The sequence below is a fragment of the Oncorhynchus mykiss genome, chromosome 13 (genome assembly GCF_013265735.2).
Source record: "Oncorhynchus mykiss isolate Arlee chromosome 13, USDA_OmykA_1.1, whole genome shotgun sequence".
Lineage (NCBI taxonomy): Eukaryota > Metazoa > Chordata > Actinopteri > Salmoniformes > Salmonidae > Oncorhynchus > Oncorhynchus mykiss.
In genome coordinates this window covers 5,431,251-5,457,311 of record NC_048577.1, presented here as the reverse complement: position 1 = coordinate 5,457,311, position 26,061 = coordinate 5,431,251, and the positions used below count along the sequence as shown (strand labels likewise).

The 26,061-nt window shown below is 45.9% G+C and overlaps 1 protein-coding gene across 1 annotated transcript; it reads right to left on the bottom strand.

Moving 5' to 3' along the window:
• Positions 1–246: 246 nt before the first annotated feature.
• LOC118938164 (meteorin-like protein) lies at positions 247–23,502 on the bottom strand. The gene is made up of 5 exons (XM_036939949.1): positions 19,709–23,502; positions 16,159–16,405; positions 11,191–11,353; positions 7,070–7,129; positions 247–1,366 (listed from the first exon to the last, which is right to left on the bottom strand). The coding sequence occupies exons 1-5, from the start codon at positions 19,804–19,806 to the stop codon at positions 1,038–1,040; spliced, it is 897 nt and encodes a 298-aa protein (XP_036795844.1). The 5' UTR covers positions 19,807–23,502; the 3' UTR covers positions 247–1,037.
• Between the last annotated feature and the right edge of the window lie 2,559 nt (positions 23,503–26,061).

The window sequence follows — 26,061 nt, the reverse complement described above, 5'->3', positions numbered from 1 at the left end:
TCTCTCCCTTTACTGTGATAATATATACACACACACACACTCACTCTCTCCCTTTACTGTGATAGTACACACACACACATGCAAACGCCCACACACACACACAAACGCCCACCCACACACAAATGAGGATACTTCAAAACAGTACCTTATAAACACTGTAGAGAAATCCAATGTGACACAGACACATCTAGACACAGACACATCTAGACACAGACACATCTAGACACAGACACAGTAAAATAAAGACTTGTTCCAGGAAGATAGTTTATTCCCTAGAACAGAGAGACAGAGTGCTATTGTACTTTAACACAGTCGCACACACACCTTCACACACACACCTTCACAGACACACCTTCACACAAGCTAGTGCAGAACCACACACGCTAGCGCACACACACATTCACAGGATAGTACATACACGTTCACACACTCACTAGCGCGCACACACAAACACGCTAAGACACACAAGAGCATGCTAAGACACACACAAACACGCTAAGACACACACGCTGTGCAGGAACCCACTATACACTTCTGTCAGAAGACAACCTCTAAACTGTAAACATAAAGCTTTTCACGAAACAAACTTTCATTACAACAATGATCATATTTACATCTATTTCCAACACACGCGCACAAACACACAGACACACACACACTATACACACACACTATACACACACACACAGACAGACACACACACAGACACACACACAGACACACACACACACCAGCGTCTTAAGACATTCTATGACAACAGATGGCTTTAGAACTGTTCAGACACAGGCCAACTATCCTTGCTGCTAGGCAACTGTAAGAGCTTCAGCCAATCGGTTAGCAGGGCTTGGGACCACGTCCAACCACCTCTCAGTCATATCAAAGATTCCGCCCCTTTACGACTTCACTCCTCTGATTGGATCAGGGCCCTGTCAGTCCAGCCAGCGACCCAGCCCTCTCTCTCTGTGTCCCTGATTCGCTGAGTTTGTTTCCCAATCCTGTTCCCTGATTGGTTGTCTCCTGGGCGGAAGGGGCGTGCCTCAGTCTGTGTCCATGTCCATGTGACAGGGGTTACTTCCTGTCTCCAGGGCGGTCCTGTAGAGCTTCAGAAAGTGGCGGTAGTGCGGGGAGCAGCCAAGCCACGCCTCTCCGAACCTCACTGCCCCCGTGAACAGGAACTCCCCCTTCTCCCTCGGCTGCAGCCGGCACCGCAGGGGCGTGTTCAGACGTCCGGACCACCCCTTTCCTCTGGCTCCGTCCAGAGAGAACACTCCGCTCTTCTGATGGAACAGGCGGCTTAGCGTCACGGCAACGGAGGAGTGGTCTGATGACGAGGGCATGTCAACGCCACGGATACTGCCACGACCCGCTGGAGAGAAAGAGGGAGGGAGAGAGATATGGGGAGGAGAGAGAGATATGGGGAGGAGAGAGAGATATGGGGAGGAGAGACGGAGGAGAGAGAGATATGGGGAGGAGAAGGAGGAGAGAGATATGGGGAGGAGAAGGAGGAGAGAGATATGGGGAGGAGAGAGAGATATGGGGAGGAGAGAGAGATATGGGGAGGAGAGAGGGAGGAGAGAGAGATATGGGGGGGAGATAGGGAGGAGAGAGATATGGGGAGGAGAAGGAGGAGAGAGATATGGGGAGGAGATAGGGAGGAGAGAGATATGGGGAGGAGAGGGAGGAGAGAGATATATGGGGAGGAGAGGGAGGAGAGAGATATATGGGGAGGAGAGGGAGGAGAGAGATATATGGGGAGGAGAGGGAGGAGAGAGATATATGGGGAGGAGAGGGAGGAGAGAGATATGGGGAGGAGAGGGAGGAGAGAGATATGGGGAGGAGAGGGAGGAGAGAGATATATGGGGAGGAGAGAGATATATGGGGAGGAGAGGGAGGAGAGAGATATATGGGGAGGAGAGGGAGGAGAGAGATATATGGGGAGGAGAATGAGGAGAGAGATATGGGGAGGAGAGAGATATGGGGAGGAGAGAGATATGGGGAGGAGAGAGATATGGGGAGGAGAGGGGGAGGAGAGGGAGGAGAGAGATATGGGGAGGAGAGAGATATGGAGAGGAGAGGGAGGAGAGAGATATGGGGAGGAGAGATATATGGTGAGGAGAGGGGGGAGAGGGAGGAGAGAGATTTGGGGAGGAGAGGGGGGAGAGAGATATGGGGAGGAGAGGGAGGAGAGAGATATGGGGAGGAGAGAGATATGGGGAGGAGAGGGGGGAGAGAGAGTGATGAAAAGGATTGTTCATGTCCTTTACAGCTGGTGCTGTTTGTGGCTGTGTTCTAAATCAAATCAAATAACATTTGTCACATGCTTGGGAAACAACAGGTGGAGACTAACAGTGAAATGCTGACTGACGGGATCTTCACAACAATGCAGAGAGAAACATTTTAATGTAATAGAAAAATAACACGAGTAACATGACTATACACACAGGGTACCAGTACTGAGTCTATGATAACATGACTATACACACAGGGTACCAGTACTGAGTCTATGATAACATGACTATACACACAGGGTACCAGTACTGAGTCTATGATAACATGACTATACACACAGGGTACCAGTACTGAGTCTATGATAACATGACTATACACACATGGTACCAGTACTGAGTCTATGATAACATGACTATACACACAGGGTACCAGTACTGAGTCTATGATAACATGACTATACACACAGGGTACCAGTACTGAGTCTATGATAACATGACTATACACACAGGGTAACAGTACTGAGTCTATGATAACATGACTATACACACAGGGTACCAGTACTGAGTCTATGATAACATGACTATACACACAGGGTACCAGTACTGAGTCTATGATAACATGACTATACACACAGGGTACCAGTACTGAGTCTATGATAACATGACTATACACACAGGGTACCAGTACTGAGTCTATGATAACATGACTATACACACAGGGTACCAGTACTGAGTCTATGATAACATGACTATACACACAGGGTATCAGTACTGAGTCTATGATAACATGACTATACACACAGGGTACCAGTACTGAGTCTATGATAACATGACTATACACACAGGGTACCAGTACTGAGTCTATGATAACATGACTATACACACAGGGTACCAGTACTGAGTCTATGATAACATGACTATACACACAGGGTACCAGTACTGAGTCTATGATAACATGACTATACACACAGGGTACCAGTACTGAGTCTATGATAACATGACTATACACACAGGGTACCAGTACTGAGTCTATGATAACATGACTATACACACAGGGTACCAGTACTGAGTCTATGATAACATGACTATACACACAGGGTACCAGTACTGAGTCTATGATAACATGACTATACACACAGGGTACCAGTACTGAGTCTATGATAACATGACTATACACACAGGGTACCAGTACTGAGTCTATGATAACATGACTATACACACAGGGTACCAGTACTGAGTCTATGATAACATGACTATACACACAGGGTACCAGTACTGAGTCTATGATAACATGACTATACACACAGGGTACCAGTACTGAGTCTATGATAACATGACTATACACACAGGGTACCAGTACTGAGTCTATGATAACATGACTATACACACAGGGTACCAGTACTGAGTCTATGATAACATGACTATACACACAGGGTACAAGTACTGAGTCTATGATAACATGACTATACACACAGGGTACCAGTACTGAGTCTATGATAACATGACTATACACACAGGGTACCAGTACTGAGTCTATGATAACATGACTATACACACAGGGTACCAGTACTGAGTCTATGATAACATGACTATACACACAGGGTACCAGTACTGAGTCTATGATAACATGACTATACACACAGGGTACCAGTACTGAGTCTATGATAACATGACTATACACACATGGTACCAGTACTGAGTCTATGATAACATGACTATACACACAGGGTACCAGTACTGAGTCTATGATAACATGACTATACACACAGGGTACCAGTACTGAGTCTATGATAACATGACTATACACACAGGGTATCAGTACTGAGTCTATGATAACATGACTATACACACAGGGTACCAGTACTTAGTCTATGATAACATGACTATACACACAGGGTACCAGTACTGAGTCTATGATAACATGACTATACACACAGGGTACCAGTACTGAGTCTATGATAACATGACTATACACACAGGGTACCAGTACTGAGTCTATGATAACATGACTATACACACAGGGTACCAGTACTGAGTCTATGATAACATGACTATACACACAGGGTACCAGTACTGAGTCTATGATAACATGACTATACACACAGGGTACCAGTACTGAGTCTATGATAACATGACTATACACACAGGGTACCAGTACTGAGTCTATGATAACATGACTATACACACAGGGTACCAGTACTGAGTCTATGATAACATGACTATACACACGTGGTATCAGTACTGAGTCTATGATAACATGACTATACACACAGGGTACCAGTACTGAGTCTATGATAACATGACTATACACACAGGGTACCAGTACTGAGTCTATGATAACATGACTATACACACGTGGTATCAGTACTGAGTCTATGATAACATGACTATACACACAGGGTACCAGTACTGAGTCTATGATAACATGACTATACACACAGGGTACCAGTACTGAGTCTATGATAACATGACTATACACACAGGGTACCAGTACTGAGTCTATGATAACATGACTATACACACAGGGTACCAGTACTGAGTCTATGATAACATGACTATACACACATGGTATCAGTACTGAGTCTATGATAACATGACTATACACACAGGGTACCAGTACTGAGTCTATGATAACATGACTATACACACAGGGTACCAGTACTGAGTCTATGATAACATGACTATACACACAGGGTACCAGTACTGAGTCTATGATAACATGACTATACACACAGGGTACCAGTACTGAGTCTATGATAACATGACTATACACACAGGGTACCAGTACTGAGTCTATGATAACATGACTATACACACAGGGTATCAGTACTGAGTCTATGATAACATGACTATACACACAGGGTACCAGTACTGAGTCTATGATAACATGACTATACACACAGGGTACCAGTACTGAGTCTATGATAACATGACTATACACACAGGGTACCAGTACTGAGTCTATGATAACATGACTATACACACAGGGTACCAGTACTGAGTCTATGATAACATGACTATACACACAGGGTACCAGTACTGAGTCTATGATAATATGACTATACACACATGGTATCAGTACTGAGTCTATGATAACATGACTATACACACAGGGTACCAGTACTGAGTCTATGATAACATGACTATACACACAGGGTATCAGTACTGAGTCTATGATAACATGACTATACACACAGGGTACCAGTACTGAGTCTATGATAACATGACTATACACACAGGGTACCAGTACTGAGTCTATGATAACATGACTATACACACAGGGTACCAGTACTGAGTCTATGATAACATGACTATACACACAGGGTACCAGTACTGAGTCTATGATAACATGACTATACACACAGGGTACCAGTACTGAGTCTATGATAACATGACTATACACACAGGGTACCAGTACTGAGTCTATGATAACATGACTATACACACAGGGTACCAGTACTGAGTCTATGATAACATGACTATACACACGTGGTATCAGTACTGAGTCTATGATAACATGACTATACACACAGGGTACCAGTACTGAGTCTATGATAACATGACTATACACACAGGGTACCAGTACTGAGTCTATGATAACATGACTATACACACATGGTATCAGTACTGAGTCTATGATAACATGACTATACACACAGGGTACCAGTACTGAGTCTATGATAACATGACTATACACACAGGGTACCAGTACTGAGTCTATGATAACATGACTATACACACAGGGTACCAGTACTGAGTCTATGATAACATGACTATACACACAGGGTACCAGTACTGAGTCTATGATAACATGACTATACACACAGGGTACCAGTACTGAGTCTATGATAACATGACTATACACACAGGGTACCAGTACTGAGTCTATGATAACATGACTATACACACAGGGTACCAGTACTGAGTCTATGATAACATGACTATACACACAGGGTACCAGTACTGAGTCTATGATAACATGACTATACACACAGGGTACCAGTACTGAGTCTATGATAACATGACTATACACACAGGGTACCAGTACTGAGTCTATGATAACATGACTATACACACAGGGTACCAGTACTGAGTCTATGATAACATGACTATACACACAGGGTATCAGTACTGAGTCTATGATAACATGACTATACACACAGGGTATCAGTACTGAGTCTATGATAACATGACTATACACACAGGGTACCAGTACTGAGTCTATGATAACATGACTATACACACAGGGTACCAGTACTGAGTCTATGATAACATTACTATACACACAGGGTACCAGTACTGAGTCTATGATAACATGACTATACACACAGGGTACCAGTACTGAGTCTATGATAACATGACTATACACACAGGGTACCAGTACTGAGTCTATGATAACATGACTATACACACAGGGTACCAGTACTGAGTCTATGATAACATGACTATACACACAGGGTACCAGTACTGAGTCTATGATAACATGACTATACACACAGGGTACCAGTACTGAGTCTATGATAACATGACTATACACACAGGGTACCAGTACTGAGTCTATGATAACATGACTATACACACAGGGTACCAGTACTGAGTCTATGATAACATGACTATACACACAGGGTACCAGTACTGAGTCTATGATAACATGACTATACACACAGGGTACCAGTACTGAGTCTATGATAACATGACTATACACACAGGGTACCAGTACTGAGTCTATGATAACATGACTTAACATAACATGTGTGTGTGTGTGTGTTGTGGTGTTGTGCGTACCTGTGTGTGTGTGTGTGTGTTGTGGTGTTGTGCGTAACCTGTGTGTGTGTGCTTACCAAAGTCGCTGGTGCATACCGCCATCAGGATCTGGTCATCTGTGCAGGGTGTACAGGAGGCTGAGAGAGAGACATGAGACATGAGACACATGACATATACACCACCACACACCACCATACACCACCACACCACTACCACACCACCACACCACTACCACACCACCATACACCACCACACACCACCATACAACACCACACACCACCACACACCATACACCACCACACCCCCACACACCACCACACACCACCATACAACACCACACACCACCACACACCATACACCACCACACCCCCACACACACCACCACACACCACCATACAACACCACACACCACCACACACCATACACCACCACACCCCCACACACACCACCACACACCACCACCACACACCACCATACAACACCACACACCACCACACACCCCACCACCACACACCACCATACAACACCACACACCACCACACACCATACACCATCCCACCATACACACCATACACCACCACCATATTCACCACCATACAGTATACACTACCGGTCAAACGTTTTAGAATACCTACTCATTCAAAGGTTTTTCTTGATTTTTACTATTTTCTCCATTGTAGAATAATAGTGAAGACATCAAAACTATGAAATAGCCTGGAGGTTTGTTGGGTCATTGACCTGTTGAAAACAAATGATAGTCCCACTAAGCCCAAACCAGATGGGATGGAGTATGGCTGCAGAATGCTGTGGTAGCGATGCTGGTTAAGTGTGCCTTGAATTCTAAATGAATCTCAGACAATGTCACCAGCAATATTCCCCCACACCATAACACCTCCTCCTCCATGCTTCACGGTGTGAAATACACAAACAGAGATCATCCATACACCCACACCATAACACCTCCTCCTCCATGCTTTACGGTGTGAAATACACAAACAGAGATCATCCATACACCCACACCATAACACCTCCTCCTCCATGCTTTACGGTGTGAAATACACAAACAGAGATCATACATACACCCACACCATAACACCTCCTCCTCCATGCTTTACGGTGTGAAATACACAAACAGAGATCATCCATACACCCACACCATAACACCTCCTCCTCCATGCTTTACGGTGTGAAATACACAAACAGAGATCATCCATACACCCACACCATAACACCTCCTCCTCCATGCTTTACGGTGTGAAATACACAAACAGAGATCATCCATACACCCACACCATAACACCTCCTCCTCCATGCTTTACGGTGTGAAATACACAAACAGAGATCATCCATACACCCACACCGTATCTCACAAAGACACGGAGGTTGGAACCAAAAATATCCAGGCCAAAATTTCCACCGGTCTAATGTCCATTGCTCGTGTTTCTTGACCCAAGCAACTCTCTTCTTCTGATTGGTGTCCTTTAGTAGTGGTTTCTTTGTGGCAATTCAACCACGAAGGCCTTATTCATGTAGTCTCCTCTGAACAGTTGATGTTGAGATGTGTCTGTTACTTGAACTCTGTGAAGCATTTATTTGGTCTGCAATTTCTGAGGCTGGTAACTCTAATGAACTGATCCTCTGCAGCAGAGGTAACTCTGGGTCTTCCTTTCCTGTGGCGGTCCTCATGAGAGACAGTTTCATCATAGTGCTTGATGGTTTTTGAGACTGCACTTGAAGAAACGTTAAAAGCGAATTGACTGACCTTCGTGTCTTAAAGTAATGATGGACTGTTGTTTCTCTTTGCTTATTTGAGCTGTCCTTGCCATAATATGGACTTGGTCTTTTACCAAATAGGGCTATTTTCTGTATAACACCCCCCCCCCCCCCCCCCCCAACGTTTCCTTCTGAAATGCTTTAAGAAGGAGAGAAATGATATTTTAAGAAGGCACACCTGCTAATTGAAATGCATACGAGGTGACTACCTCATGAAGCTGATTGAGAGAATGCCAAGAGTGTGCAAAGCTGTCATCAAGGCAAAGGGTGGCTATTTTAAGACTCTCAAATATAAAATATATTTTGATATTTTGGTTACTACATGATTCCATATAGAGAATAGTACAAATAAAGAAAAACCCTTGAATTAGTAGGTGTTCTAAAACGGTTGATCAGTCGTGTACAACACTAGCATCAGATATAAAGAAGACTGAGCGTGTGAGTCAGTTAGTCCTGTATCTCTCCACTAATATTCTCCTCCCTCTTTCCCTCCCCCATCCATCCCTCACTTCCTGAGAGAGGGGAGAGGAGGTGTGAGAGGGGGAAGTCTGGTTCTCTTACCCCCTTGTTGTTCCCCCTAGCTCTATTTGGGGTAGAGAGGGAGGGGTGAGGTGAGAGAGGGGGAGGAATGAGGGATGAGGAGGAAGAGAGAGAGGAATGAGGGAGAGAGGGAGGAATGAGGAGGGAGAGAGGGATGAGGAGGGAGGGATGAGGAGGGAGAGAGGAAGGGATGAGGAGGGAGGGAGAGGAATGAGGCGAGAGAGGGGGAGGAATGAGGGATGAGGAGGAAGAGAGAGAGGAATGAGGGAGAGAGGGAGGAATGAGGAGGGAGGGATGAGGAGGAAGAGAGAGAGGAATGAGGGAGAGAGGGAGGGATGAGGAGGGAGGGATGAGAAGGGAGAGAGAGAGGGAGGGATGAGGATGGAGAGAGGGAGAGGTGAGGGAGAGAGGGAGGGATGAGGATGGAGACAGGGAGGGGTGAGGAGGGAGGAATGAGGAGGGAGAGAGGGAGGGATAAGATGGATGTCTATGGGGGAGGGTACAAGATGAAGGATTTTCTTGTGTGCGTGTGTGTGTGTGTGTGTGTGTGTGAGAGAGAGTGAAACAACAGGTGGGAGAAGGTAGTCAGGGTGGTAACCTTTGACCCTGTCTGCCAGTAAAACAACTATTAAACACACACAGTCTTTCTCTTTGTCTGTCAATGGTTTTATGGGGCACACATACCTGTACTAGGCAGATACAAAACATATCTCTCTCTCTCTCTTTCTCCCTCCCTCTATACCTAGTACTAGGCAGATATAAAACATATCTCTCTCTCTCTCTTTTTCCCTCCCTCTATACCTGTACTAGGCAGATACAAAACATCTCTCTCTCCCTCCATACCTGTACTAGGCAGATACAAACCTTTCTCCCTCTCCCGCTCTCCCTCCCTCCCACTCTCCCTCCCTCCATTCTCCATCTGACCAATCATATCCTCTCCCTGTCTTGCAGCAGACACCACTGATTGACAGCTGGATGATGATTGGCTGACCCCTGGGCTTGACCCCAGTGTGACCTGTTGATTAGCCAGCTTGTTTTTATATGTCAGAGAGGGAGACGAGAGAGAGAGGAGGGAGGGAGAGGAGAGAGAGAGGAGGTAGGGAGATGGGAGAGAGAGGAGGGAGACGGGTGAGAGGAGAGGGGGATAGAGGACAGCAGTAAGAGAGGGAGGGGGGTCTCTGGTCTGGTCCGGTCTGTCTCTTGAGTGACAGCAGGGCTGTGGATGTGTGGGTCTTGGCTAGACTGCTTTATTAGGCTAGACAGACAGTCACCCTGTTTAACTCCTGTCATCTCCTGCCCCCCCCCCATTTCTACCTCGGCCTCCCCTTCTTCAGCTAACACAAGGCCTATTTAATGTGTCTAGGGGTCAGTTGAACCAGTGGTTCATTCTTCCTCCTCTCTCTGGACTCTGTCACTGACTCTGTCCATCTGTCATGTTACTTTGTACAGCCCTTGATCTGGGGAACGGGTTCTATCTGGGGAACGGGTTCTATCGCCTGGGTTCTACCATGAAATGTGTGTGTTGGTCTCTTGCCAGTATTCAGGTGTGTGTGTGTGTTGGTCTCTTACCAGGTCCAGTGTTCAGATGTGTGTGTGTTGGTCTCTTGCCAGTATTCAGGTGTGTGTGTGTGTGTTGGTCTCTTACCAGTGCCAGTGTTCAGGTGTGTGTGTGTGTTGGTCTCTTACCAGGTCCAGTATTCAGGTGTGTGTGTGTGTTGGTCTCTTACCAGTGCCAGTGTTGAGGTGTGTGTGTGTGTTGGTCTCTTACCAGGTCCAGTGTTCAGGTGTGTGTGTGTTGGTCTCTTGCCAGTATTCAGGTGTGTGTGTGTGTGTTGGTCTCTTACCAGTGCCAGTATTCAGGTGTGTGTGTGTGTTGGTCTCTTACCAGTGCCAGTGTTGAGGTGTGGGTACAGATGAGCTCCAGGTCCGTGGCTGGCCACCAGTTCATACTGAAACACTGTGATCCTCTTGCTGATGTCCTGCTGGCCCACTGCCTCTATGAACAGCGCCCCCTCTGTCAGGGAGAAACACTGCACCCTGCCATGCGCCTGGAAATATAACAAACATGATTAAATATGTACTGGTGTATGTATGTACTGGTGTATCTATGTACTGGTGTAATGTACTGGTGTATGTATGTACTGGTGTAATGTACTGGTGTAATGTACTGGTGTAATGTACTGGTGTAATGTACTGGTGTATGTATGTACTGGTGTAATGTACTGGTGTATCTATGTACTGGTGTATGTATGTACTGGTGTAATGTACTGGTGTATCTATGTACTGGTGTAATGTACTGGTGTAATGTACTGGTGTAATGTACTGGTGTAATGTACTGGTGTATGTATGTACTGGTGTAATGTACTGGTGTAATGTACTGGTGTATGTATGTACTGGTGTAATGTACTGGTGTATGTATGTACTGGTGTAATGTACTGGTGTATCTATGTACTGGTGTAATGTACTGGTGTAATGTACTGGTGTAATGTACTGGTGTATCTATGTACTGGTGTAATGTACTGGTGTATGTATGTACTGGTGTAATGTACTGGTGTAATGTACTGGTGTAATGTACTGGTGTATCTATGTACTGGTGTATCTATGTACTGGTGTAATGTACTGGTGTATCTATGTACTGGTGTAATGTACTGGTGCAATGTACTGGTGTAATGTACTGGTGTAATGTACTGGTGTATCTATGTACTGGTGTAATGTACTGGTGTAATGTACTGGTGGAATGTACTGGTGTAATGTACTGGTGTAATGTACTGGTGTATGTATGTACTGGTGTAATGTACTGGTGTATGTATGTACTGGTGTATGTATGTACTGGTGTAATGTACTGGTGTATGTATGTACTGGTGTATGTATGTACTGGTGTAATGTACTGGTGTAATGTACTGGTGTAATGTACTGGTGTAATGTACTGGTGTATGTATGTACTGGTGTATCTATGTACTGGTGTAATGTACTGGTGTAATGTACTGGTGTAATGTACTGGTGTAATGTACTGGTGTAATGTACTGGTGTATCTATGTACTGGTGTATCTATGTACTGGTGTAATGTACTGGTGTAATGTACTGGTGTATGTATGTACTGGTGTAATGTACTGGTGTAATGTACTGGTGTAATGTACTGGTGTATGTATGTACTGGTGTAATGTACTGGTGTATGTATGTACTGGTGTAATGTACTGGTGTAATGTACTGGTGTAATGTACTGGTGTAATGTACTGGTGTAATGTACTGGTGTAATGTACTGGTGTAATGTACTGGTGTAATGTACTGGTGTAATGTACTGGTGTATGTATGTAAAGGTGTAATGTACTGGTGTAATGTACTGGTGTATGTATGTACTGGTGTAATGTACTGGTGTAATGTACTGGTGTAATGTACTGGTGTAATGTACTGGTGTATCTATGTACTGGTGTAATGTACTGGTGTATGTATGTACTGGTGTAATGTACTGGTGTAATGTACTGGTGTATCTATGTACTGGTGTATCTATGTACTGGTGTAATGTACTGGTGTATCTATGTACTGGTGTAATGTACTGGTGTATGTATGTACTGGTGTAATGTACTGGTGCAATGTACTGGTGTAATGTACTGGTGTAATGTACTGGTGTATCTATGTACTGGTGTAATGTACTGGTGTAATGTACTGGTGGAATGTACTGGTGTAATGTACTGGTGTAATGTACTGGTGTATGTATGTACTGGTGTAATGTACTGGTGTATGTATGTACTGGTGTATGTATGTACTGGTGTAATGTACTGGTGTATGTATGTACTGGTGTATGTATGTACTGGTGTAATGTACTGGTGTAATGTACTGGTGTAATGTACTGGTGTATGTATGTACTGGTGTATCTATGTACTGGTGTAATGTACTGGTGTAATGTACTGGTGTAATGTACTGGTGTAATGTACTGGTGTAATGTACTGGTGTAATGTACTGGTGTATCTATGTACTGGTGTATGTATGTACTGGTGTAATGTACTGGTGTAATGTACTGGTGTATGTATGTACTGGTGTAATGTACTGGTGTAATGTACTGGTGTAATGTACTGGTGTATGTATGTACTGGTGTAATGTACTGGTGTATGTATGTACTGGTGTAATGTACTGGTGTAATGTACTGGTGTAATGTACTGGTGTAATGTACTGGTGTAATGTACTGGTGTAATGTACTGGTGTAATGTACTGGTGTAATGTACTGGTGTATGTATGTAAAGGTGTAATGTACTGGTGTAATGTACTGGTGTATGTATGTACTGGTGTAATGTACTGGTGTAATGTACTGGTGTAATGTACTGGTGTAATGTACTGGTGTATGTATGTACTGGTGTAATGTGCTGGTGTAATGTACTGGTGTATGTATGTACTGGTGTAATGTACTGGTGTAATGTACTGGTGTAATGTACTGGTGTAATGTACTGGTGTAATGTACTGGTGTATGTATGTACTGGTGTATGTATGTACTGGTGTATGTATGTACTGGTGTATGTATGTACTGGTGTAATGTACTGGTGTAATGTACTGGTGTAATGTACTGGTGTAATGTACTGGTGTAATGTACTGGTGTATGTATGTACTGGTGTAATGTACTGGTGTAATGTACTGGTGTATGTATGTACTGGTGTAATGTACTGGTGTAATGTACTGGTGTATGTATGTGCTGGTGTAATGTACTGGTGTAATGTACTGGTGTATGTATGTACTGGTGTATGTATGTACTGGTGTATGTATGTACTGGTGTAATGTACTGGTGTAATGTACTGGTGTAATGTACTGGTGTAATGTACTGGTGTAATGTACTGGTGTAATGTACTGGTGTATGTATGTACTGGTGTATCTATGTACTGGTGTAATGTACTGGTGTAATGTACTGGTGTATGTATGTACTGGTGTAATGTACTGGTGTATGTATGTACTGGTGTAATGTACTGGTGTATGTATGTACTGGTGTAATGTACTGGTGTAATGTACTGGTGTAATGTACTGGTGTATGTATGTACTGGTGTAATGTACTGGTGTAATGTACTGGTGTAATGTACTGGTGTAATGTACTGGTGTATGTATGTAAAGGTGTAATGTACTGGTGTATGTATGTACTGGTGTAATGTACTGGTGTAATGTACTGGTGTAATGTACTGGTGTATGTATGTACTGGTGTAATGTACTGGTGTAATGTACTGGTGTATGTATGTACTGGTGTAATGTACTGGTGTAATGTACTGGTGTAATGTACTGGTGTATGTATGTACTGGTGTAATGTACTGGTGTAATGTACTGGTGTATGTATGTACTGGTGTATGTATGTACTGGTGTAATGTACTGGTGTAATGTACTGGTGTAATGTACTGGTGTATGTATGTACTGGTGTATGTATGTACTGGTGTAATGTACTGGTGTATGTATGTACTGGTGTAATGTACTGGTGTAATGTACTGGTGTAATGTACTGGTGTAATGTACTGGTGTATGTATGTACTGGTGTATGTATGTACTGGTGTAATGTACTGGTGCATGTATGTACTGGTGTAATGTACTGGTGTAATGTACTGGTGTAATGTACTGGTGTAATGACGCTGAGATAATCATTTTCACACAAGTACTTTATGAACATATCAACAGTTATATTTAGAGCGGTTAAACTTAAGCATGCGTTTCCTGCCTATGTAACCTGCTCTGTGCTGTTCTCAGTCAGGTTACTGTGAAATATCTACTTCTGATGTAAAAAAGGGATTTATGAATAAACGTGACTGACCGACTGAATGACTGACCGACTGAATGACTGACCGACTGACCGACTGAATGACTGACCGACTGAATGACTGACCGACTAAATGACTGACCAACTGAATGACTGACCGACTGACCGACTGAATGACTGACCGACTGAATGACTGACCGACTGACCGACTGACCGACTTATTGACTGAATGACTGAATGACTGAATGACTGACCGACTGAATGACTGACCGACTGATTGACTGACCGACTGATTGACTAACCGACTGATTGACTGACCGACTGATTGACTGACCGACTGATTGACTGACCGACTGATTGACTGACCGACTGATTGACTGACCGACTTAATGACTGACTGACTGAATGACTGACCGACTGAATGACTGACCGACTGAATGACTGACCGACTGAATGACTGACCGACTGAATGACTGACCGACTGATTGACTGACCGACTGATTGACTAACCGACTGATTGACTGACCGACTGATTGACTGACCGACTGATTGACTGACCGAATGCTGACTGGCTGAATGACCGACTGACCAACAGACCAACTGATTGACTGATTGACTGACCGAATTGCTGACTGACCGGCCGACTGACCAACTGATTGACTGACCGAATGCTGACTGACCAACTGAATGACTGACCGACTGAATGACTGACCGACTGAATGACTGACCGACTGAATGACTGACCGACTGATTGACTGACCGACTGAATGACTGACCGACTGAATGACTGACCGACTGAATGACTGACTGAATGACTGACCGACTGAATGACTGAATGACTGACCGACTGATTGACTAACCGACTGATTGACTGACCGACTGATTGACTGACCGACTGATTGACTGACCGAATGCTGACTGGCTGAATGACCGACTGACCAACAGACCAACTTATTGACTGATTGACTGACCGAATGCTGACTGACCGGCCGACTGACCAACTGATTGACTGATTGACTGACCAACTGATTGACTGACCGAATGCTGACCAACAGACCGACTGACTGCCCGAATGCTGACTGGCTGAATGAGTGACCACCAGACAGACTGATTGACTGACTAACTGACCATCTACCTGTTCTGTCTCAGACATCAGCAGGCGGAGCTGTCCAGCTCTCTCCAGGTAGAGGTGTGATCCGCGGGAGTCTGTCTGGGGCTTGATGCAGGCGTGCAGGCCGGAGGAAGCCCCAGACGTGGGCTCCGTGTTGGGCCGCAGGTTGACGATGAGGGCCCCAGTAGGATAGAGCCACTCTAGACTGCCCTGGGAGCAACGCAGGTATACCTGCTCCACATCACGGGAGTGAGACTCATGGGTCAGACCACTGGGGGAGGAGAGAGGGAGAGAGAGAGGGAGAGAGGGGGACAGTAGGGTAGAGAAGAAGTTAAGGTATTGCGGAAGGAGGAGAGAGGGTAAAGGGGAGGAGGAGGAGAGAGGGTAAAGGGGAGGAGAAGGAGGAGAGGTTATGATGATGGGGGAGGAGGAGGAGAGGTTATGATGATGGGGGAGGAGGAAGAGAGGTTATGATGATGGGGGAGGAGGAGGAGAGGTTATGATGATGGGGGAGGAGGAGGAGAGGTTATGATGATGGGGGAGGAGGAAGAGAGGTTATGATGATGGGGGAGGAGGAAGAGAGTTTATGATGATGGGGGAGGAGGAGGAGAGTTATTATGATGGGGGAGGAGGAGGAGAGTTTATGATGATGGGGGAGGAGGAGAGTTATGATGATGGGGGAGGAGGAGGAGAGTTATTATGATGGGGGAGGAGGAGAGTTTGATGATGATGGGGGAGTGGGAGAGGTTATGATGATGGGGGAGGAGGAGGAGCGTTTATGATGATGGGGAGGAAGAGGAGAGGATATGATGATTATGGGGAGGAGTAGAGGTTATGATGATGATGGGGAGGAGGAGAGGTTGATGATGGGGGAGGAGGAGAGGTTGATGATGATGATGGGGGAGGAGGAGAGGTTATGAAGATGGGGGGAAGAGGAGAGGTTATGATGATGATGAGGGAGGAGGAGAGGTTATGATGTTGATGAGGGAGGAAGAGAGGTTATGATGATGATGGGGGAGGAGGAGAGGTTATGATGATGATGAGGGAGAAGTTATGATGATGATGAGGGAGGAGAGGTTATGATGATGATGAGGGAGGAGGAGAGGTTATGATGATGATGAGGGAGGAGGAGAGGTTATGATGATGATGAGGGAGGAGGAGGGGTTATGATGATGAGGGAGGAGGAGAGGTTATGATGATGATGGGGGAGGAGAAGAGGTTGATGATGATGGGGGAGGAGGTGAGGTTATGATGATGAGGGAGGAGGAGAGGTTATGATGATGATGAGGGAGGAGGAGAGGTTATGATGATGATGAGGGAGGAGGAGAGGTTATGATGATGATGAGGGAGGAGGAGAGGTTATGATGATGGGGGAGGAGGAGTGGTTATGATGATGGGGGAGGAGAGGTTATGATGATGGGGGAGGAGGAGTGGTTATGATGATGGGGGAGGAGAGGTTATGATGATGGGGGAGGAGAGGTTATGATGATGAGGGAGGAGGAGCGGTTATGATGATGGGGGAGGAGGAGAGGTTATGATGATGATGAGGGAGGAGGAGAGGTTATGATGATGGGGGAGGAGGAGAGGTTATGATGATGGGGGAGAAGGAGAGGTTATGATTCTCTCTCTCTCTCTCTCTCTCTCTCTCTCTCTCTCTCTCTCTCTCTCTCTCTCTCTCTCTCTCTCTCTCTCTCTCTCTCTCTCTCTCTCTCTCTCTCTCTCTCTCTCTCTCTCTCTCTCTCTCTCTCTCTCTCTCTCTCTCTCTCTCTCTCTCTCTCTCTCTCTCTCTCTCTCTCTCTCTCTCTCTCTCCTCTCTCTCTCTCTCTCTCTCTCTCTCTCTCTCTCTCTCTCTCTCTCTCTCTCTCTCTCTCTCTCTCTCTCTCTCTCTCTCTCTCTCTCTCTCTCTCTCTCTCTCTCTCTCTCTCTCTCTCTCTCTCTCTCTCTCTCTCTCTCTCTCTCTCTCTCTCTCTCTCTCTCTCTCTCTCTCTCTCTCTCTCTCTCTCTCTCTCTCTCTCTCTCTCTCTCTCAACTGTGACCCGACGTGACCAATACCCGGAGCGCAGGGGAGGGAGGATGTGGTCGGTTATCTGGGATGCGCGCACTTTAAGATCAGTAAAAGACTACAAACTTGTTCGAAGTTGATGTCTTCAAAAGAATACCGCACCGCGGCACGGCAACAAGAAAGCATCGCACAGTCGTTATTTTTATTACGCAGCGTCTTAAAACGACGGATCAAAGGGCAGGCCATATGGACCTGTTCATTTTACTGTAATTACAGGAGTGGCTGCGCACTCACTTTCTGGAGGGTGCCATGCTATATACAATAGCCTAGAACACAGTTTTATGAGTATGTGAAAGGTAAGGTATGAACTCGACACGAGGTGTAGCGCTGAAAACCTATAATTTCTCCTCTGACGGCTCCACGGTCCAAGCGCCCAACCCAAGCTCTCCTTTTCCCTCTGGCGGCTTCACGGTCCAAGCGCCCAACCCAAGCTCTCCTTTTCCCTCTGGCGGCTTCACGGTCCAAGCGCCCAACCCAAGCTCCCCTTTTCCCTCTGACGGCTTCACGGTCCAAGCGCCCAACCCAAGCTCTCCTTTTCCCTCTGACGGCTCCACGGTCCAAGCGCCCAACCCAAACTCTCCTTTTCCCTCTGACGGCTCCACGGTCCAAGCGCCCAACCCAAGCTCTCCTTTTCCCTCTGGCGGCTTCACGGTCCAAGCGCCCAACCCAAGCTCTCCTTTTCCCTCTGGCGGCTTCACGGTCCAAGCGCCCAACCCAAGCTCCCCTTTTCCCTCTGACGGCTTCACGGTCCAAGCGCCCAACCCAAGCTCTCCTTTTCCCTCTGACGGCTCCACGGTCCAAGCGCCCAACCCAAGCTCTCCTTTTCCCTCTGACGGCTCCACGGTCCAAGCGCCCAACCCAAGCTCTCCTTTTCCCTCTGGCGGCTCCACGGTCCAAGCGCCCAACCCAAGCTCTCCTTTTGGCGCACGCACGGAGATTTGGTATACTGAACTGGAACAGTTCAAAATATGTTATCGTGTTTTCTTTTAATGTTATGGCACGCCGCCAATTGGAGCTCACATCGCTATAGGCTACAGGACAGGAGAAACAAGCACGTTCCCTATGCAAATCCATCAGGCCTAAACTACATAACGCATGTATAAACACAATCTCATTGTATAAGGAAGGACGTCTCTCTCTCTCCCTCACTCACTCACTCTCACAGAGGCTGGGGGTGTCAAGGGGTGTCAAGTGGTTCACCCCCCCCCCGTTTATTGCAAAAAATATGAAATGCATTAGACTTAATCTATCCAACCTGTTTGCACCTGCAAATATGCTGTGGTCTCGCTGTTCAGGACATTATTGCGCAACATCTGGAAGTGCAGGGAGGAAACGAGGGTTTCCATAACATCTGAATGTATCAGCCTGATATACTGGTTCGATGGCAACACTGCCATAGCCTAAACCCAACACTCCTTAACCAAAAGAGATTGTAGGCTTATAGTCTACATCCTATAAGGATTAATAAAACGTGTCGAATAACACACATACAATAATAAACTTATAGCCTACCTTCCTCTCCAGCTGCACTGGTCGCTGGTGTACTGCGCCGAGGCGACCCGACAGAGAAACACAGCCGCTACCCAGTGCGTTAAGCCTGGCCACAGCATGGTTGACCAACCGCTCCTCCGCCCCAGTATGGTCAGACCACGTCCCGCCTTTCAGTAACCACAAAAATCCACAAATAAATCCTGCAAATGACTATTTATTCACATCGTGGTCTCTGGAAAGAAGGTTACGGGTCCACCAGAATCAACAGTTCTGTTTTGCACCGTAAAAGTTCCGTTTCATTTCGACAGGATGGAATATCCGTGTAAAACCGTTGGGAGCCTCCGGCAGTAGACTGGTGACTAACAGACAGGAGGAAGTCCTGACATTAGTAACGAACTTCTGCTGCTGCCTGGGCTCCAGCTCCGCACACGTCACCCCGCCCAGACTCGTGCCAGCAGCTGACTCCTCCGCTTGAGTGACACGCTCTAAACCACGCCCCGAGCGGACGAACTTCTCGGTCTCTCGCTCAGTGTGTGTGTGTGTGTGTGTGTGTGTGTGTGTGCGTCTTAACGCGGACAAGCACGGATGTTCTTGGCGCCACATCCCGATAGCTCTTATAAATATTAGTACGGCAGCACGCGCAGGTCTGAAGATAGCCTACACCAGCGTCGTGTTTCAGAGCAGTAAATATCCACTCACTCACACACAAATATGCACACGCACAAATTCAAAACACCTTGACATAGCCGCCCCCGCGGGTGAGAAACAGTAACCACTTGCACCGATATATTATTAGAGTAATACAGATCAATAAACTCATGTGTAATTGCCTACAATGTGTATCTTAATTAAACTGTTTCGAGATAATATAGCTCATACGTGTAAGAAGCGTTTGCTTTATTTGTTTGTATGCTAAATAGCCTTTTAGTAATAGACATAGGACTAGATTGGAGGGCCCCGAAGTCTATATTCTGGAAACCAATGAGCGAAGCAGATTCCTGTGCTCTACATCTGTTCTGACCCGACAGCTAGTCACACTAAACGCCCCCTTGGTTCTGGGGCGCTTTTTCCCGTGAGAAAACAGTCAGAACGTCAACCGTGTAACCGACTTGTCACATTCCCTCCCCCTGACAGCCTCAGAAATGTAACACATTTAGAGAAATATCAACATGTACCACCTCCACACACACACACACACACACATTATATTTTATTATCTCTAACTCTATAGAAAGGTTTTTAACATGTATAATATATATATAGTCTGTGATCTATTATGGCTATAAACACATTTGAACATAATTATAACACCATTTTTATTTGATTTATCCTTTATTTAACTAGGCAAGTCAGTTAAGAACAAATTCTTATTTACAATGACAGCCTACCGGGGAACAGTGGGTTAACTGCCTTGTTCAGGGGCAGAACGACAGATTTTTACCTTTCTATAGAGTTAGGGATTTGATCTTGCAACCTTTCAGTTACTAGTCCAACGCTCTAACCACTAGGCTACCTTATAAACACATTGCACACTATAAACACTCTATAAACACACTAACTAAAGTCAGAGATGCCTGAAGACTAGAGCTGCTCAAAGGCTGTAATCAGAGTCCTAAATGTAGCAGTAGTAGTTCATCAATCTATCAAAGTTATTTTATCAAGCCCTTTTTACATCAGCAGTTGTTGCTTTACAGACACCCAGCCTCAAACCCCCAAAGAGCAGCCGTCCAGACGTAGAAGTATAACATCAGCAGTTGTTGCTTTACAGACACCCAGCCTCAAACCCCCAAAGAGCAGCCGTCCAGACGTAGAAGCATAACATCAGCAGTTGTTGCTTTACAGACAGCCAGCCTCAAACCCCCAAAGAGCAGCAGTCCAGACGTGTTGCTTTACAGACAGCCAGCCTCAAACCCCCAAAGAGCAGCCGTCCAGACGTAGAAGTATAACATCAGCAGTTGTTGCTTTACAGACAGCCAGCCTCAAACCCCCAAAGAGCAGCCGTCCAGCTGTAGAAGTATAACATCAGCAGTTGTTGCTTTACAGACACTCAGCCTCAAACCCCCAAAGAGCAGCCGTCCAGCTGTAGAAGTATAACATCAGCAGTTGTTGCTTTACAGACACCCAGCCTCAAACCCCCAAAGAGCAGCCGTCCAGACGTAGAAGTATAACATCAGCAGTTGTTGCTTTACAGACAGCCAGCCTCAAACCCCCAAAGAGCAGCCGTCCAGACGTAGAAGTATTACATCAGCAGTTGTTGCTTTACAGACAGCCAGCCTCAAACCCCCAAAGAGCAGCCGTCCAGACGTAGAAGTATAACATCAGCAGTTGTTGCTTTACAGACAGCCAGCCTCAAACCCCCAAAGAGCAGCCGTCCAGACGTGTTGCTTTACAGACACCCAGCCTCAAACCCCCAAAGAGCAGCAGTCCAGACGTAGAAGTATAACATCAGCAGTTGTTGCTTTACAGACACCCAGCCTCAAACCCCCAAAGAGCAGCCGTCCAGACGTGTTGCTTTACAGACAGCCAGCCTCAAACCCCCAAAGAGCAGCAGTCCAGACGTAGAAGTATAACATCAGCAGTTGTTGCTTTACAGACACCCAGCCTCAAACCCCCAAAGAGCAGCCGTCCAGACGTGTTGCTTTACAGACAGCCAGCCTCAAACCCCCAAAGAGCAGCCATCCAGATGTAGAAGTATAACATCAGCAGTTGTTGCTTTACAGACAGCCAGCCTCAAACCCCCAAAGAGCAGCCGTCCAGACGTGTTGCTTTACAGACAGCCAGCCTCAAACCCCCAAAGAGCAGCCGTCCAGACGTGTTGCTTTACAGACAGCCAGCCTCAAACCCCCAAAGAGCAGCCGTCCAGATGTAGAAGTATAACATCAGCAGTTGTTGCTTTACAGACACCCAGCCTCAAACCCCCAAAGAGCAGCCGTCCAGCTGTAGAAGTATAACATCAGCAGTTGTTGCTTTACAGACACCCAGCCTCAAACCCCCAAAGAGCAGCCGTCCAGCTGTAGAAGTATAACATCAGCAGTTGTTGCTTTACAGACACCCAGCCTCAAACCCCCAAAGAGCAGCCGTCCAGCTGTAGAAGTATAACATCAGCAGTTGTTGCTTTACAGACACCCAGCCTCAAACCCCCAAAGAGCAGCCATCCAGACGTAGAAGTATAACATCAGCAGTTGTTGCTTTACAGACAGCCAGCCTCAAACCCCCAAAGAGCAGCCGTCCAGACGTGTTGCTTTACAGACAGCCAGCCTCAAACCCCCAAAGAGCAGCCGTCCAGACGTAGAAGTATAACATCAGCAGTTGTTGCTTTACAGACAGCCAGCCTCAAACCCCCAAAGAGCAGCAGTCCAGACGTAGAAGTATAACATCAGCAGTTGTTGCTTTACAGACAGCCAGCCTCAAACCCCCAAAGAACAGCCGTCCAGCTGTAGAAGTATAACATCAGCAGTTGTTGCTTTACAGACACCCAGCCTCAAACCCCCAAAGAGCAGCCGTCCAGCTGTAGAAGTATAACATCAGCAGTTGTTGCTTTACAGACAGCCAGCCTCAAACCCCCAAAGAGCAGCAGTCCAGACGTAGAAGTATTACATCAGCAGTTGTTGCTTTACAGACAGCCAGCCTCAAACCCCCAAAGAGCAGCCGTCCAGACGTAGAAGTATAACATCAGCAGTTGTTGCTTTACAGACAGCCAGCCTCAAACCCCCAAAGAGCAGCCGTCCAGACGTGTTGCTTTACAGACACCCAGCCTCAAACCCCCAAAGAGCAGCAGTCCAGACGTAGAAGTATAACATCAGCAGTTGTTGCTTTACAGACAGCCAGCCTCAAACCCCCAAAGAGCAGCCGTCCAGACGTGTTGCTTTACAGACAGCCAGCCTCAAACCCCCAAAGAGCAGCCGTCCAGCTGTAGAAGTATAACATCAGCAGTTGTTGCTTTACAGACACCCAGCCTCAAACCCCCAAAGAGCAGCCGTCCAGCTGTAGAAGTATAACATCAGCAGTTGTTGCTTTACAGACACCCAGCCTCAAACCCCCAAAGAGCAGCCATCCAGACGTAGAAGTATAACATCAGCAGTTGTTGCTTTACAGACAGCCAGCCTCAAACCCCCAAAGAGCAGCCGTCCAGACGTAGAAGTATTACATCAGCAGTTGTTGCTTTACAGACAGCCAGCCTCAAACCCCCAAAGAGCAGCCGTCCAGACGTGTTGCTTTACAGACACCCAGCCTCAAACCCCCAAAGAGCAGCCGTCCAGACGTGTTGCTTTACAGACAGCCAGCCTCAAACCCCCAAAGAGCAGCCGTCCAGACGTAGAAGTATAACATCAGCAGTTGTTGCTTTACAGACACCCAGCCTCAAACCCCCAAAGAGCAGCCGTCCAGACGTAGAAGTATAACATCAGCAGTTGTTGCTTTACAGACACCCAGCCTCAAACCCCCAAAGAGCAGCCATCCAGATGTAGAAGCATAACATCAGCAGTTGTTGCTTTACAGACAGCCAGCCTCAAACCCCCAAAGAGCAGCCGTCCAGACGTAGAAGTATAACATCAGCAGTTGTTGCTTTACAGACAGCCAGCCTCAAACCCCCAAAGAGCAGCCGTCCAGATGTAGAAGCATAACATCAGCAGTTGTTGCTTTACAGACACCCAGCCTCAAACCCCCAAAGAGCAGCCGTCCAGCTGTAGAAGTATTACATCAGCAGTTGTTTCTTTACAGACACCCAGCCTCAAACCCCCAAAGAGCAGCCGTCCAGATGTAGAAGTATAACATCGTAGGCTGTACTTCACTTGGCAGTTTAAAGCATACAAGTAAACAGCATCTCTATAGACCCTGGTCAAAAGTAGTGCACTACCTAGGGTGCAATTTGGGAATGTAGCCTAGTCCTACTTTAAGAGGAGTGACTGATTGTTCTGATGTGACCTTTGACCCACCGAGTCCTCCAACATCTTAAATAGTTACACACCATATGACCCCTGACCTGGCCCACGGAGTAAACACACACACAGACGCATACATACTTGCACAGAGAGAGAGAGAGAGAGAGAGACACACGCACAGAGAGAGAGACACAAGCACAGAGAGAGAGACACAAGCACAGAGAGACACACACGCGCGCACAGAGAGACAGAGACACAAACACACACACACACACACACACTCAGAGCTATAGATCTCCTGTTATCCGTGCTGTCACCTGGCTCTTCTCAAACACCCTGACAGAGAGAACGCTTCGGCTGTCCACAGAACCTTCTATAATGGAACACACATTCCTTCCTCCCCCTCCCTCTCTCCTTCCTTCTCAACTCCCCCTTTCCTTCCCGCTTGTGAGCACACTTCTCTGTTGGGCACACACACACACCCACTCTCTCTCTCTCTGAGGATTTCAACATTTGCCAATTTTAGGGTTTGAAAATAAACTGAATCAAACCTAACAAAAAAATATTAACATGGAGTTCTGAACACTCAACTTCAAGTTTTACATTTTGTAGACTTTCAAAACATTCTTGATTGGAGCTGAAATCGAGGTCCAGTGTTCTGTGGTAACCCTGGTGATTTAGATAGAAAGCCTCTAGTGAATCAATGTTCTGTTGTAACCCTGGTGATTTAGATATAAAGCCTCTAGTGAATCAGTGTTCTGTTGTAACCCTGGTGATTTAGATAGAAAGCCTCTAGTGAATCAATGTTCTGTTGTAACCCTGGTGATTTAGATATAAAGCCTCTAGTGAATCAGTGTTCTGTTGTAACCCTGGTGATTTAGATAGAAAGCCTCTAATGAATCAGTGTTCTGTTGTAACCCTGGTGATTTAGATAGAAAGCCTCTAATGAATCAGTGTTCTGTTGTAACCCTGGTGATTTAGATATAAAGCCTCTAATGAATCAGTGTTCTGTTGTAACCCTGGTGATTTAGATAGAAAGCCTCTAGTGAATCAATGTTCTGTTGTAACCCTGGTGGTTTAGATAGAAAGCCTCTAGTGAATCAGTGTTCTGTTGTAACCCTGGTGATTTAGATAGAAAGCCTCTAATGAATCAGTGTTCTGTTGTAACCCTGGTGATTTAGATAGAAAGCTTCTAGTGAATCAGTGTTCTGTGGTAACCCTGGTGATTTAGATAGAAAGCTTCTAGTGAATCAGTGTTCTGTTGTAACCCTGGTGATTTAGATATAAAGCCTCTAGTGAATCAGTGTTCTGTGGTAACCCTGGTGATTTAGATAGAAAGCCTCTAGTGAATCAGTGTTCTGTTGTAACCCTGGTGGTTTAGATAGAAAGCCTCTAGTGAATCAGTGTTCTGTTGTAACCCTGGTGGTTTAGATAGAAAGCCTCTAGTGAATCAGTGTTCTGTTGTAACCCTGGTGATTTAGATAGAAAGCCTCT